Below are 15,259 nucleotides of genomic sequence, written 5' to 3' on the forward strand. Positions count from 1 at the left end.
ATCTTCTTGTTCTTTCTTTCCACATTAAGTCCCGGGACTCCCGTGTGAGCATGGAAGCCAAGGTTTACACAAGGATTTGGGTTACCTTAGCCGGTGAAGGATCAGCCAGCGATTGGAGGGATCGCACTTTCTGGCGTTTCTGTATATTGCGATTGATCTTTGGTGTCAGACTAGTCTATGGCTTTAAAACGAGCGATGATCCTTCGAAAATACAAGAAAGAAACCCTCATCCGACCTCGCCTCTAAAGTACTACCTAGAGCAGATAGTCTGAATGAGATTTCTTGTTCGTCAGTACAGTCCAGGTCGTGTTCCGAATCGTTCTAGAACGCTTCACTTTGTCAGGAGACCATGTCCTGGCTATTTTCTCGTTCTTATCCGGAGCGCAAAGCGGTTGACGTCGACGGGAAAACCTTTGACTATGTCATCGTAGGCGGTAGGTGTCGTTGTTCACGAGGAAGCCAAGTTCCCCAAAGCTGACATCACGCAGGCGGTACAGCAGCATGTGCCCTCGCCTCCCGACTTAGCGAAGACCCGAGCACCAGCGTCCTCGTTATTTGCAAAGGCAAGGTCAAGGACAATTGGCTTGACCGTATTCCTATCGTTGGGAATGCGAGCGACGGCAAGGGTCCTCAGATTGAGACATTCTGGTCTGAGCCCGACGAGCGATGGACTGGGTGCAAGACGCGGACTTTCAATACTCAAGCACTCGGTGGCGCCACCAGAGTCAACGGGCTGATGCTCACGCGCGGCGCGCCGGGTAACTACAACCAGTGGGCTGCGCTCGGTAATGATGAATGGAGCTGGGAAAAGTGCGAGCCATACTTCAAGAAAATTGAGAACGCTGCTTGCCATCCCAATGCTCCCTACCGCGGCCATGAAGGTAATCAGCGTGATACAATTCGCCGTCTTAAGATTGTACATGTACTCACTCTGGATAGGTCCACTCTACCTTCGACAGAATCCCTTGAACTTCCCGATAGACCAATAGTATGTTGTAATGACCATTTCCCCTAAGCCCTTGCTGACTTGTGCCTCTGACAGCATCCAAAAAGCCGCAGGCGACATGAATCTTCCTGTCGAGAATGACGGAAATGACCCGAATGCCCCAGCCATGGGGCTCTTCACGACCGACATCATGATAGACAAGTTTGGCTATCGTCATTCTTCATTGGCAGCTTACCTTCCCAAGTCGACTGTTGATGAGCGAGAGGACAGACTCACACTCTGCACTGGTGTTGTGGCCACAAAGCTTCAGACGAGTGACGATAGGACAGAAGTGACGGGTGTTTACATTTTGGATCATCTTGACAAGAGCCCTGCTAGGCAATGCTTCGTAAGGGCCAAAAGAGAGGTCATCATTTGCTGTGGAACTCACTTCTCACCGCAGCTTCTGATGTTGAGGTATCGTTTCTCCGAGGCCCCTCCAACACGTTCGATTGTCGCTGACTCTACGCAGCGGTATAGGACCGAAGGAACATCTTCAAAAACACAACATCCCACTTATACGAGATATGCCAGGAGTCGGTGCTGATCTCCAAGATCACATAACTTTCGGCATAGCCTTCCGCACCCGTCTCATCGACTCGTATCTCCGGTTGTTCAGTCCCCTTATTGGAATTTGGCACTTCATCCTCTTCCTCCTCTTCAAAACCGGCTTATTGGCGACTTCTGGGACCAGATTGTGTGCTTGGTTCCACACAAGCACCATTGACGAGACCACAATGACCGTGAGACACCACGGAAATGACATCGATGAGAAACACGACAACACGGATGCGTTAAATCCCGAGAACGTACCTGATATCGAGCTCCTATTCACCAATGCTTCGTACGACTATGAGAAGGGCAAGGGGTTCTGCGCATTCCAGACAACATTAGTACAGCCATTCTCTAGGGGCAGAATTGAGCTCGCCTCTTCAGATCCTCTGGCACATCCCAAAGTGTTCCATCACTACATCACAGACCCCCGCGACTGGGCGGCAGCGCGCAAGGCCGCTCGTGTCTCGATGAACTTTGTAGAGCGCTTCCGTCAGACAGAGTACCCCTTTAACGCTACCTGGCATCTCGCCCCCGGAGTCAAGGCCGGTACGGTCGAAGGTGGGTGGCGGGATGTGACGGACGAACAGATCGATGCCTACATCAGGGAGCGTTTGGTCAACATCTACCACGCCACTTCAACATGCCGCATGGGTAACGTTGAAGATGATGGTGTAGTCGGCCAGGATTTGAAGGTCCATGGGTTCCGAAACTTGCGGGTTGCTGATGCAAGTGTTTTCCCAAAGGTGACGAGTGCTCACACGGTAGCACCAACTTACATGGTGGCAGAGCGATGTGCCGACTTTATCAAGCGAGATTGGGCCGAGAGAGCTTGATACCGTCGTTGACTAAGAGCTTAAGAGCATTCAGAAGATCGAGACATCTGGTTCACGAGTATTGTCAACCAGGCGTGGAACGAGGTGATGTAGCGCAATAATCAACTGGTATTCTTAAAACTGCCCACCGTTCTAGTATCAGCTGCGGCGCCCATTATTCATAACTTGGCTTCTCCCCCACGGTTATCCTTTAGTCACAAAAGGTGCTCATCGAACCAAGCGACGGCTTGGTAGAAGGCCTGCTCCTTGGCGTACTTTTGAACCTTCTTGCTCAAGTCGCAGCGAACAGCAAAGCCGTGCTCGACGCCAGAGTACAAGTTGATCTGGTATGCCAGGCCCGTCTTTTGCAGAATCTCCTCGGACTTGTGACGCTTCTCGGCGGGGAAGATGCTGTCGGTTTCGGCGGCGGCAATGGAGAAGGGGCCTGTGATGGCGGCAAGCTCGTCCTCGTCGACAAAGCTGGGGTGGGCTACGAAGCCGACCTTGATGCCGTCCTTGTAGTGGCGGACAACGTACTGCCGAGTGATTATGTCAGAAACCGGCACCCGTGGAAGTCGTAGAGGAGGGCAGAGGGAGAAAGCGTACCTTGGCGCCAAAGCAGTAGCCGAGACCACCAATGTTGGTGAGACCGAGCTCGGTCTGCATGTACTTGAGAGAATCGACAATGATGGGGTCGATGGCCTCCTTGTTATGGGGGTTCTTGCCATCGCTGCCCTCGGCGATCCACTTCATAATGTCAAAGCCAGCAGGCATGGGGACAGAAAGCTGGTCCTTGTTGAAGAGGTCAACGATCAAGGTGGTGTAGCCATTGGCAGCGAACTGGTCGGCGAGCAGCTGGGAGTTGCTCCAGATGCCAAAGACGTCGGCAACGTAGAGAAGGCCGGTGTTCTTGTGTGCCTTGTCGGCGGGAGCCTCGGCGAGGTAGCCCTCATACTTGCCGGCGACGGTGATCTTCTTGCCCTGAGGGGTGCCTCTATGTTGTTCGGAACTCGATTAGCGAAAAGTCTTGTGTATGAGTAATCGAGAGATTGGCGTATCACATCAGCCGACAGACATGCCATAAGGCTGATGTTTGGGACTTTGGAACGGTATCTCGGTGGCTGGTACAGGCAGGATTCACTCAATCAAGCTTTGGGAGAGTGGGGGGAGGGGGAGAGTGTGGCGGGGTAGCTCTTTATGTACGCAGTGGCAGTGTGTCGCTCAAAGGGTCTTGGGGGTGTCTTACTCGTGCTTGACACCGACGGTGCAGCATTGTCCGGGAGGGTTGGATGCCATTTTGACTGTTGATGACTTTTTTATTGAGAATAAGATAGTTGTAAGAAAACGGTATCACAGAGGACGGGAGGAACGGAAAGCAGGGTCGGACGAAGAGTAGGGCCCCATCGACCTTAAAGAGTCTGAAGCTCAAGCAGGACGTGGGAGGGGCGTCATTGACGTTGGAGGGGCCCACGGATGTTCAGCGCCGAGGGGGGGGGGGGGTTGGACAAGTTCCATTGGGCCCGTTGACGTGAGGAATTACCAAGCACCCAAGCAACTGGATCTCCAAAACGGAGACTACTCGCCAAGGCCGGCCCTATATTCGTACCTCTTTTCCTGACTTTGGGTGGGCCGTGATCCGTTCCGATCCATCAAAAGGATGATTCGACTGGTAACTCGGACGCTGTGCCCCCCCTCTCGATGAGACAAAATGGCACCCTGATGAAAACACAAACTCTTTCGGGCACCGGTGCCGGTCTCTCTCAGCCCCCACTTCGCCGAGCTGCCGTGTCTCGGTCTTTAGCTGGACATAAACCGAATGCCCTCTCGTCGTGCTCCTAGTCTTGGTAGTCCTCGAGGTTTAGAATCCAAGGAGTCGAGCGGTGCGGTTCCGAAGCGGCAATCTGAGCGGCGGCAGTAGCGGAAATAAGGTGGTGGAACGCCCTTGGTACCTTTGACTTGGTCTTTTTTTCTTACCTACCTTCTATTTCCAAAGATGCCCGCTCCCAATTTACCTCACCGAATCATACACTGCTACCATGGACACAGGACAGTCCCGGTAAATGGTCTCGGCGCAAAGTGGTTTGGACCCGACGGGTGCGGGTGGTGTGTGCGATGGTCGGGAAATCGCCCTTGTCTTTCTCAAGGTGATTTGCCGACTCGGTGTGCGGCCCGACACTTGGTATCTGGAGCTGCCGGGGGTAAACCCGAATATCGCAACCTACCTTGCCTCAGGACCTTATACAGCACTTACCTTGGCTCTTTGAGAAACATGACAACGAATTGTCACAGGAATAGCCCCTTAAATTGCTAGGAGTTCCAGCAAGACACATCATGTTCTTGTCGTGAAAAGCGTCCCTTCTGCGATGAACCGATGTGAAAATATATGTATATATATATGTTACTGAAGACACACAATATCTGCGATTTCTTAGGCATTGGGGGATCTTGGGTCAGTGGAAGATCGTCTCGGGAGCATTTCATGGCTTTTCATATATAAGGTATTCAGGTAACTTGACAGAGAGTCCGAGTGATAACAAACATGGAGACTTGTTTTTTGGAGGAACTTGCCCGGAGAATGATGCTAATTCTTCGGTGAACACGCCCCACCACTGACAGCTTAGTCACACCTCCCACTCCAAGAGTTCACCACAGATCGGCAGCGAGCGCACGTCCCATCCCAGTACGTCACTCTGAGTCCCCTGGACCACTGCGTCCAGAGACCCAATTTAGCGTCCCCACAGCGGTCTCATTGTCTTCTGCCGTGCTGTGCCGCCAGGTTTCCCTGTCCGGTCACCAATCCAGCCGTTCCTGGAGATCGCCCGCTCGGCAACATTCCCCCACGCGACCTGAAGAACTGCAGACTGCAGAGCTAATTGCTTGAACCACTCACTACGCCAGATGCTATCGCAAAACTTGCCCAGAAAATCCTGGCGCATTTCGTTTCGTTCCATTCTCCAATCTGAAGAGTCCTCTGCGTTGCACGATACCAATCACAGCCTCCATATCTGTGTGCGAATGGCGGCGATACTTTCTACCCAACAAAGACAGTGAAGGGCTTGGGAATGGCGGCGAGCGAACACCACCGTGATCGAGGGGCCGACGATGACAACCATGACGAGACTTCTGCACACCCCGTTGTCTTGCCCGTAGAGCCGGTCGAGGCATTCCCGCCTATGCCTACTTTCGCTCCCGAAAATGCGGCACACGACGAGGGCATTCTGAGTGCCAAGAACGATATCAAAGTGTCGCACATACCTCTCCCTCCCTTACCAAACGTGTCTGCGAGCGCACCCCCTACCTCGACCCTCCCTACCATTCCCGGTGGCCACTCCGATGAAGAGCAGTCTTCCGATGCCTCATCCACGCATAGCAAGCCCGAGAAGCAAGATTCGTCCAACTCTTCGTCCACGTCCGAGCCTGCGACCGCTGCCGAGAAGAAGGAAACTGAAAATAAAGACGACGTGGCACCAAAGTCAAGGGCCAGGGCCGGATCGAGCTCCGCATCCATGAAGAAGAATCAAAGCCACGATAACGTTAGGAGATTATCTGTCGCAGGGATACAACAACTCACCGCCCCCGAAGCTCTCCCTGTCGCAGTGGTTCCCGACCAAGCCCCTGGCGGCCAAGAGCAGCCGGTCCGCTCTCCTCTCGCAGACCAACTCGAGGCAATTCGACAGTCGATACTCAGTCAGCCCGACTCTCTGCGACGAAACGGCCCCGTGACGGACGGCGGTAATAGGTCGCGATATCAAGACGAGCAAAGGCGGCCTGTCTCAGGCAGAACGCTCTCGACGCCTCCGACGAATCGACGACAATCGCAGTCACAAACCACCTCGCCCCGCCGAAATTCCTTCTACGCTGTTGCCAGGCCACCGCCTCTCAATCTTGATGCCACCAGCCACTTCAACGCAATAACCCCGCTGCCGACAAGTCTGAACAAACAACCACCACCACAGATCCAAGTACCGCCGCCAACAAAGTCACAGCGAAATGATCCTTTCCCGCCGTCGCCCCTCCCTCCTTCGATACCCCTCCCGCCTATGTCTATACCTACGCACCTTCAGTTGGAACTCGCAGCCCAACGACCGAGCCCTTTGTACATACACCACTCGCACACGAACGATATACCCTATGAGTCCTATGTTGTCAAGTGGGAAAGACTCAAAAATGTTCTACTACTGCCAACATTTCTGGAGAGAACGCTCTATTTCGGAGCTCTGGCATGTCTTGATGCCTGGCTTTACAACTTTACGATCCTGCCCATGAGATTTACCATTGCCCTCGGGGTATTGTTCAGATGGTGGGGTTATATGGCTATCAAGGAGGCACGGTTCATGGTCGGTTTCGTTTGGTATGGGTTGGGCAGAGTATGGGCCAGAGCACGGAGACCCAGGGCGAGAAGTGCGTTGCCCGCTCAAAAAGGAGACAACGATCACCTCGTTAGCCGCGACAGGAGCCAGAGTCGGCCGCCGGGGCGCAGATCATCTACCCCAGCCACGGATATGAGATTCCCGGACAACATCCCAGCTCTTCACGTCGACTCAGACGCCAAGGCGAACGGCAATGGGGTCATCGAACACGAGGTCAGATTGAACGGGAACGGACATATCACTCATAAGATAAATGGACCCTCGAGCCATCACCCACCACACCCTTCAGCCTCTCGAGTGCATCGACATCGTAGGACGAAATCGATACCCTCCAATCTGTCTTCGTTTCACAAGGCAGATCTCTTGCAAGGCGCTGTCATTCTTTTCAGCTCGCTGTTCCTTATGAAGCTGGATGCTAGTCGAATGTATCACTTCATTCGAGCACAGGATGGTATCAAACTCTATGTCATCTACAACGTCCTCGAGGTAAGTTGCTTTTTAGTCTTGGACGAATTGTCGCTAATTCAGCTAGGTCGGGGATCGTCTCCTTTCAGCGCTTGGTCAGGACATCTTTGAGTGTCTTTTCAGCTCCGAAACATTGTCTAGAAATAGCTCCGGTCGATCCAAGGTGCTTCTTCCGTTGGGCATGTTCGGACTTGCACTGATTTACAACGTCATCCATTCTGTGGCGCTCTACTACCAAGTCATCACGCTGAATGTGGCTGTCAACTCCTATTCAAATGCTCTGTTGACTCTCATGATCTCTAACCAATTCGTTGAGATCAAGAGCACAGTGTTCAAGAGATTTGAAAAGGACAACTTGTTCCAGCTGACTTGTGCGGACATCGTAGAGCGCTTTCAACTGTGGATCATGCTGTTCATCATCGGCATGCGCAATATTGTGGAGGTCGGTGGGCTCTCCGTACCTGGGGCAGGGTCCGAAAACAGCGACCTGGGAGGTTCTGGCGCTATGCCTCTTCACAGCCCTTCGATCCTACCATTCAGCTTCACGATTCTTCCGTCTTGGGTTTGGTCCGGCGAGGTGTTGTCCCCCTTCCTTATTGTCATAGGCAGTGAGATGCTGGTTGACACAATCAAACACGCCTACGTGAACAAGTTCAACAACATCAAGCCAACATTCTACAGCCGTATCCTCGACATCCTGTGCAAGGACTACTACACCAATGTGAGCCGCCTCAGAGAAGGCTTTTCTTCCTCGTTGCTGACAACTAATTGGTCTTGCAGGCGTTTGTTTCTCCTTCGCTGACTAGACGTCTTGGTCTGGCTGTCATTCCGCTGTCGTGCCTGTTCATTCGTGCCTCTGTCCAAACATACCATATGTTTCTCTCGACGCGTATAGCTACGCCCATCGCAGAGTCCACGCAGACGTCTCTTTCTGTCGAGTCTGCGACACCGTCGTCGCCAGCAATGGTGGCAGCACTTGATCGTCTCGATACGTTACTTCGAGACGCCTTAGGCCGGGCCGTCTACGGCTACCCTTACGGGGAGCCAAGCGTCCAGAGCAGGGCATGGTGGACGTGGACCAGCGATGACGTGATAGCGGCGGTGACCATGATTGTCGTCTTCTTCATCGCCTTTTTGGTCCTTCTGATCATCAAGCTGCTGCTAGGCATGGTTCTGCTGCGATACTCCCGAAACAGGTACGCCAAGATGAAGCATAAGGAGCACATGGTGGCAACTGGTCAGGAAGAGCGCGAAGTCTATGATGCTACCGGGAAGAGAGTTGGAGGTTACGGTCAGATCGAGGTCACGGAGGACCGAAGAAGATGGATCCATGCTGATGACAAGGAGGGGCTAAAGGGGGGCAAGGGAAGGATTCAGAAACCGGAGAGGCCACAACAAGGCGACTATAACGGAGTTCAACGGTACGAAATGGTCGCAAAGAGGATTTGGTGATGGAGTTTTCTGGCGTCTAGCATTTATTGTGTAGCGTTGCATAGGGGAGCCTAGGACATCTCACACGGCGCTCCGCTTCCTTTGATTTTCTGATACTGGGAATACATACGTTTTTCTTCAAAAATAATTTTTTTTGAGACTGCCACTTATTCCTCCCATTCGCCAAGGCAATGTCGTGAGCCGTGGCTATTGACTCTACCTATTGTGAGAACAATCTGAGTGGCTTCCCATTATGACATCCTACTTACTGAGACGGCGCCGCTTCGAGATTACACAAGGCGCATCTCCAGGCTCCAGATTATCGTTGCCCGTATATACAATGATTCTTGGCAAATTTAAGATATGTGCTGAAGAATTAATGAGACATTTACATTCACGTGAGTCAAGTACTAGGATCCCAAATAAGACATCAAACGGTCGCCCAAGACTACGGACCTAGGCGTGGCCCAAAGGAATCGGTTCCCGCGAGAAATCCGGATTGTCTATCGAATGATGCTTTTCTTTAAGAAAAAATGATTCTACAAAGAGGATAGTGGTGGGAGTAATGACTGGTTATTCGACGAATTGTGGCTGTCTAGCGCCTAAAACATGACACTCTAGATATCGTGGGGCACGAGGGTCCTTATAATCTCGTTTTTCTTTTACCTATCAACATGCCTTTGACTGAGAGCTACCTGGTGTGCCAACTAGGATATAAATTTCTCTTAATGCTGAATATGAACTTCAATATTCCTGATCCTTTCATGTTGTTGGCATGACGACTGCATGCTACCCAATAACATTTACGAGGGAGCCTGCGATGAAATTACAAATTCTTGCATTCAAGAGCAAATATCAGAGATTCATCACAAGGACAGAAAGTCCGTGATGAACTAGAAATTCGAGGTCCCCACATGGCGCAGAATCTCTGTAGCTTGAAGAGGGAGGGACTCCAGGGCGATTATACATACTGCCATGCGGACAAACTAGAACACTGCATGGCTAAGCATAAATGTGCACGATGTTGTATGCTACAAGGCTGAGCCTCTGAGACACACTATGAGACTGAAGACTTTGGCCAAAGTCACTGGCATAGTTTTGAAGATGGGGAGCACATGCTGCAGCGGGCTTCAAGGCTTGACGACATGACGGAAGCATCCTTCCACCGCAGACACATACTGACCATGGGGACGCATAAAGTAGGTCAGCTTCGGGGGGTGAGCGGTGATCCCGTGGTTTAGGCCCCGGTAAAGTAGCTTTGGCCAGATAGTCAACTGAACAGTCCCAATCCTGGACTGTTTCCGGTAACAAAACGACAATAGTCGAACTGAACAAGGTTTGTCTAGGCTCCAGAATTTACTGAAATATCTTGACTGGTCCTCTATTTGGGTTTTTTTGTAGAGCTGACTTGCGTAATGTGCCCAGAAGATGGTACCTAGGTGGGTATTTTTGTCGAGTACTCGTGGAGATTAGGCATGCAGAACACTGCCGCTATGTCCGAGGTGATTTCGATCCGTGGACCGTACACGCGCAGGAGTGATCGAATGGGCTACCGTCCTGCATATCTGACTCGTCTTGAAGCACTTCGTTCTCGGCAATCTCACATATCTGCAGCGGATGAAGAATCAGAAAAAGGAAGCAGAACAACGGGCATAATTTCGGCGATATCATTATCTGCGCATGGCAGCCCGACGGTACACCCCCTATAGGCCACAGCTCTCAACCCCCTGGCGCAAAAGTAAGTTGTTGGATATGTAGTTTCCCACACCAAGTCAGACTATGCAATTGATCATTTCGATACGGGAGAAGTACTGAAATCAGTGTACGTTGATTCGAGGTCTGATGAGAACTCACGTTGCAGAAGATCTTCAGCGCCTGGCAAACTTGGAGATGGAAGCATAAGACTTGAGGGGCTTCTAAATTGTAAGGAAAATAACAGAAAGTCGATCTGTGTCCCTAAGATGTCTAATTAGGGTGCCTCATGGGCCCGTAGAGGTCGCAAAGTCATATGCTTCGGGCTAGTTTGTCCGTCCTGCTTTCCTGCATAGATACCATGGCGTGTCAAATATTAGAAAAGTGTATCGTCAAATGGCCACAGAACGTGGAATATGCAGCTTCTTGATTATATGACGCTGCATGAAATATTGGAATAGCTGTGCTAGGGAGACTGAAAGTGGCCCTGGGCATGATCAGGCATTGTGGCGCGCAAAGTTCGGCGTGAGTCGCTCGCTGGCGGCGATCTCCTGTAGGGTGTTCACGAATCCTTCTGCGCTCAGTGCTCGATCACTACGAGAAGTAAGGCAACTACATGTTCCTTGGAGTAAGTTTGGTAGGTCTCCAAATGCTCGCAATGATCCGTCGACGCTATCCGCAACTTAAAGACGAGTATGTCAGGTGAATGTTCGGCACCATTTTGGCTGGCTGCGATACTGACGTATTTTCAACTGCTCTGTAAAAGAAAATTGAGAGTGACGGCCACTTCCCTCCAACTTCCATCGGCAAATGATCACCGGACAAGATCTGGAACGTGGAAGGTACCTAGGTAGCAACAACCTCGAGAGTCATTGAATACCTAAGGTACCTTGGGTATTGAATCTGCTTTGTCACGACGAGTAACTGCCTTCCACGACATCAGAGGCAGGTTTTCCTTGGGAAGGTGCTATCCTTCAGAAGTGGCAGTGGCGCTTTCGTCCTTAGGAAGCAAGTGCGAAGGTTCAGGGGCATTCTTCTGGAACTGAGGTACCAGTGCTTCAAGTTTCTGCGGCATGTCAACAACACAGCACAACGGCCCTCAAGGAAGGTATGCACCTGCCCATGAAGCAGAAATATCAGGTTGAGTTCATATCAGTTTTAGAAGTTGCCAAGCATCGTCATGTACTTCTGCTAGATATTCTTTCCTGCCATCCATCTTTGGACTCTCATGGATGACGTTTGACAAGTTCCAGCCTCGAGTGCTAACTTCATGTCCCAATTTCCGAACTTCATGGCATCAATCATCTCAACACAGCTCTGTACTTGATCTCTTCCGGTAGCAGCCAACTTTAGACATCGTTCTCCAAATCTTCTCTTTTTCGCGCCGGCCGCCACTGAGACAGATACTTTTGAGTGCGCTGTTTTTCTCGCGAACGCCGTCGTCTGTCGGTTTATCAACTTGTCGCTCCATCTAGATAACCCGCGAAGCCAAACGCATCACCCATTGCTAGGCCACGACTACCAAAAGCTCACAATGACTGCTTCTGCGAATGACACCAATGTCCCGGCTGCCGTGGCGGAGCCAAGGACACCGACATCGACTCCGGCATCAGGCTCAGCGTCCCCTGGTGTAGCGCCCGCCCATCAATGCAGACAATGCCGCGCCTCGTTCTGCCAGCCCCTCGGTTGCGGCCATGTCTATTGTGACGAGGTATGCTGAACGGCGGGGCCCTAGATTCATCAACGGCTTCCAGAATACACTCGCTGACATTCGAATTCTACAGTGCGCCGGCCCTCGCCACGAATGCCCCGAGTGTAACCGCCACCCCGTTGTGTCTCCAAAACCCTCTACAGAAGTGAGCAAAATCCTGCCTCCGTTTGCGCCTTGTATCAATAGTTTGCTGACCAAGGGATTTCCTTTACTTCTAAAGAAACCCCCCAAGACTACGTATCCCCCCGAAGACGGTCTTTTTGATCTTGTGTTCCAAAAGAGAATCGACAGTCGAATCCGTACAATCTACTATGTCTCGCTTTGTTCTTTCTGGGCTTCTGTTCTCGCAGGTATTCTTTGCATTATTGCTCTTATCCTTGAAACGAGCAAACGATCGACTTAAGACGAAGGTTCAGAAGGGGAAACTTGTCGAGGCCGGTACTTGCTGGCTAGGCTGGTTTGTAGCAGAACAGAGCACGGTGGAGCATGATTACTTGTAGCATTAACACACCTTACCTACGATTATTACATCTACGACTTTTCGCAAGCTACGACAGAATATCGTATTGTGTGTTTTCCATGGTTGACATGCAAAAAATTCCACCTTGCGCGAAGACAGACAGACGGCAGCAAGGTTCACGGTTACTTGTTAGTGCACATTTGACTCATTACGACCGACGTTATCATGAATACATCGTAATACCTGCCCAGTAACGCCGTTGGCGGCTCCCGGAGCCGCAACTCAATGCCCAATCCGATGCCCAGTTCACTTCAGAGTCGTACAGAGTGCCTCGCTGGCCTACCGGAGACCGGCACTGTCGCCCCTCGACACACGTTCCCAGAACCGTCGGAGCCGCCAGACCCTACCCACCCCCTTGGTCTCCTCCCACTTCTTGATGCCCTCTTCTCGCTGACGTACCTCGCCCTTCCACACGCCCTCTACCCACTTCCTCAAGCCATCCTTGACCTTCTCCTTTTCAATGGCGCGGCGCTTCGCAACGAGAGCGGGCGCGACTTGCACCAAACTCATGCCGGGGACGCATTCCGGCGGAAGCACAGCCCGCTCGACAAGGGCTTCGGCTGAGGGCCGCGAGGCCAGACGGCGGGACAGTCGGATGGAGACCAGAGAGCGGGCAAGGCGGCGCGAGACGACCGAGGTGTGAGTCAGGAAGATGGAGCGGGCGATGAGCTCCGCTAGAGAAGGGCGGGAAGGGGATGATAGCAACGGCGGCAGGATGGCACGCGTGTGACGGAGCCGATAGTGATGGAGAATAGGCGAGAGGGACAAGTGACGCAGGTGATGATTGGTCTATGTCATCAGCAGAGTTCAGCAACGACGGGGTCAGTCGATAGAGGGGGCAGCAAGCACAGGTGGGAATTTCGCGAGGTAGGAAGAAGCGAGTGAGGTCATAGGCAAAAGAAAGTAGACGGTCACTTGTGCGTGGGGAACGCCTACCCTCGAAGTTGACAAGAGGTCATTCACATCCAAATAGCCAAGGATGTGCAGCATAATCTCGTTTGGAATTTCTGCAATGGCGCCTGTAGGCTGATATGGAGGCCGAAATAACGCCAGACACGACGCTGACGAGGCCTCGAGAAAGTACTGTTCGTGTTGATGCAAGCAGTAATCATCGCCACGAGCCCCATCCGCTGCTTGGGGGTAAGGTCGGGCATCAGTGACCGCCGCATACGTGGAGTCGAGCTGAGAGGAGGGAAGGGCGTAGCCCAGGGCATGATCGCCGGCGGGTACAGACAATGCGGGAGACGAATGTGATATAGCAAGCTGGCGGGTCGAAGAGAGGAGCTGATCTGGGGCCATCTCGTCGTGCATTGCGTCCATGGCTGACTCAGTCGCCTGCAAGCGACGAGATGGTGATGACACCAAGTGGCTTGTTCTGGGCTTCGAAGAGCAAAAGCACACATGAGACAAAGATGTGGAGCTGCGTGAACAGTTGGTACAACTGGCGTCGCTGTTCAGGTCTAATCGTGGTCAATAGTTGTCCGTTACTTCGGAGTAATAAATGGAGCGGGATTCTTCGGCTCGGAGTGCGGTCCGGAGCCTGGGTGGGTGCCAAGTACGAAATTGCGTAAACAAGTTGCGCGAGCAAGGGAGTAGGGGCGCGGGGATCGACGAGGTCGCTATAAGGGAGCGCGAGAGAGAGCCAAGTGCTTCAGATGATACTATGAGCAGATATGCTGCGATCATGGCACAGCAAGCCTCGCGGTAGGTTGGTTACCTTGGGTGGATAGTAGGTTGGGAACAGAGAAAGATGCGCTGAAGTCGAGAAGATTAGACGATTTGAGGAGAGATCGCGCGCGTCAAATGAAACAGAAAAAGGCCGTGTAGGCAGATGTTTTTGCGCTTTGCGCGCGCGTGCCGTGAAGAGGCTGGTTGTTGGAGGCCTGGCCGGCGACTGGTAGGCTAAACGCTTGGAGGAAATCTGTGGCGCGGAACTAGGTTCGTCGTCGATGTGACGAGAGGAGCGTGAGCACTCCAGCTCAAATGTGATGCGACGGAATGATGAACGAATCCACTAAAGACTAAGGTGACAGTCCTATTCGATGCTGGCAAATATCGGAAGAGCCATCGGGCAAAGATGAAATGCGAAGCAAGGGCGCGAGGAAGGGATGATCGGGACGGATGAGGGGCACCGAGGATAGGGTGCTCGGGCGGTTAGGTAGGATACGGAGAAGAGACAGTGAACAAGCGAGCTGGCGGGCCGAGGAGATGGGGACCAGTTCGTGGTCAAAGTCGAGGCCAGGGACGCCAGGGAGGCCAGGTGGTGAGGCCGATGACAAAAATTGACGATGTCGGGAGGTGACAGGCGCACCTTTCATTCGGCAGGAACTTGAATCATGAGCTTGAGGTTGATCCTGAGGCTGCAGACGTGTTGACGACGGTTATTGAACTGGGAAGGAGTGTGACAATGTGGAGGGGAAGGAACGGGGCATGATGCACCTTCACCTTGAGAATGAGATTGGTGCATCTGCAGCTTGCGCCTCCATCGTTCCAGGCTGCGTCACACGGTCCAGGCAGAAACCAGGAACAGGGGTACTTGCGACAGGTGCGATTCACAGTACCTTACGCATCGATGCCTCTCCATGCCATACATAATCGGCAGGAGCTCGCAGTGCTTCTTCATCAAACGGTAGGAGCTGGCACTGTGCCTAGCGCCGGAACGAACACGCACTTTCCCAAGCCACCATCGACTCTTCCAGCACAACATCACCGATGCAC

The 15,259-nt window shown here is 52.3% G+C and overlaps 5 protein-coding genes across 5 annotated transcripts; 3 read left to right on the forward strand and 2 right to left on the reverse strand.

Moving 5' to 3' along the window:
* The first annotated feature begins 158 nt into the window (after window positions 1-158).
* BDZ83DRAFT_417479 (choline dehydrogenase) lies at window positions 159-2,470 on the forward strand. The gene is made up of 5 exons (XM_060502961.1): window positions 159-434; window positions 489-881; window positions 940-988; window positions 1,043-1,402; window positions 1,458-2,470. Exons 1-5 carry the CDS (start codon window positions 350-352, stop codon window positions 2,371-2,373), a joined length of 1,803 nt encoding a protein of 600 aa, XP_060362546.1. The 5' UTR covers window positions 159-349; the 3' UTR covers window positions 2,374-2,470.
* Window positions 2,471-2,567: 97 nt separating this feature from the next.
* Window positions 2,568-3,648, reverse strand: BDZ83DRAFT_582852 (dienelactone hydrolase; the record flags this gene model as incomplete). Its single annotated transcript, XM_060505592.1, has 3 exons — window positions 2,568-2,888; window positions 2,959-3,346; window positions 3,599-3,648. The coding sequence occupies 3 exons, from the start codon at window positions 3,646-3,648 to the stop codon at window positions 2,568-2,570; spliced, it is 759 nt and encodes a 252-aa protein (XP_060362547.1).
* A 1,504-nt stretch (window positions 3,649-5,152) lies between these two features.
* Window positions 5,153-8,783, forward strand: BDZ83DRAFT_628794 (eukaryotic membrane protein family). The gene is made up of 3 exons (XM_060508723.1): window positions 5,153-7,208; window positions 7,255-7,908; window positions 7,968-8,783. The coding sequence occupies exons 1-3, from the start codon at window positions 5,415-5,417 to the stop codon at window positions 8,637-8,639; spliced, it is 3,120 nt and encodes a 1,039-aa protein (XP_060362548.1). The 5' UTR covers window positions 5,153-5,414; the 3' UTR covers window positions 8,640-8,783.
* Window positions 8,784-11,581: 2,798 nt separating this feature from the next.
* BDZ83DRAFT_783371 (uncharacterized protein) lies at window positions 11,582-12,424 on the forward strand (the record flags this gene model as incomplete). Its single annotated transcript, XM_060515585.1, has 2 exons — window positions 11,582-12,021; window positions 12,095-12,424. Exons 1-2 carry the CDS (start codon window positions 11,845-11,847, stop codon window positions 12,422-12,424), a joined length of 507 nt encoding a protein of 168 aa, XP_060362549.1. The 5' UTR covers window positions 11,582-11,844.
* A 396-nt stretch (window positions 12,425-12,820) lies between these two features.
* On the reverse strand, window positions 12,821-13,840 carry BDZ83DRAFT_582898 (F-box domain-containing protein; the record flags this gene model as incomplete). The annotated part of the gene is made up of 2 exons (XM_060505596.1): window positions 12,821-13,330; window positions 13,478-13,840. The coding sequence occupies 2 exons, from the start codon at window positions 13,838-13,840 to the stop codon at window positions 12,821-12,823; spliced, it is 873 nt and encodes a 290-aa protein (XP_060362550.1).
* Window positions 13,841-15,259: the final 1,419 nt, after the last annotated feature.

This window comes from Colletotrichum acutatum, assembly GCF_030867785.1.
Source record: "Colletotrichum acutatum strain CBS 112980 chromosome Unknown BDZ83scaffold_78, whole genome shotgun sequence".
Lineage (NCBI taxonomy): Eukaryota > Fungi > Ascomycota > Sordariomycetes > Glomerellales > Glomerellaceae > Colletotrichum > Colletotrichum acutatum.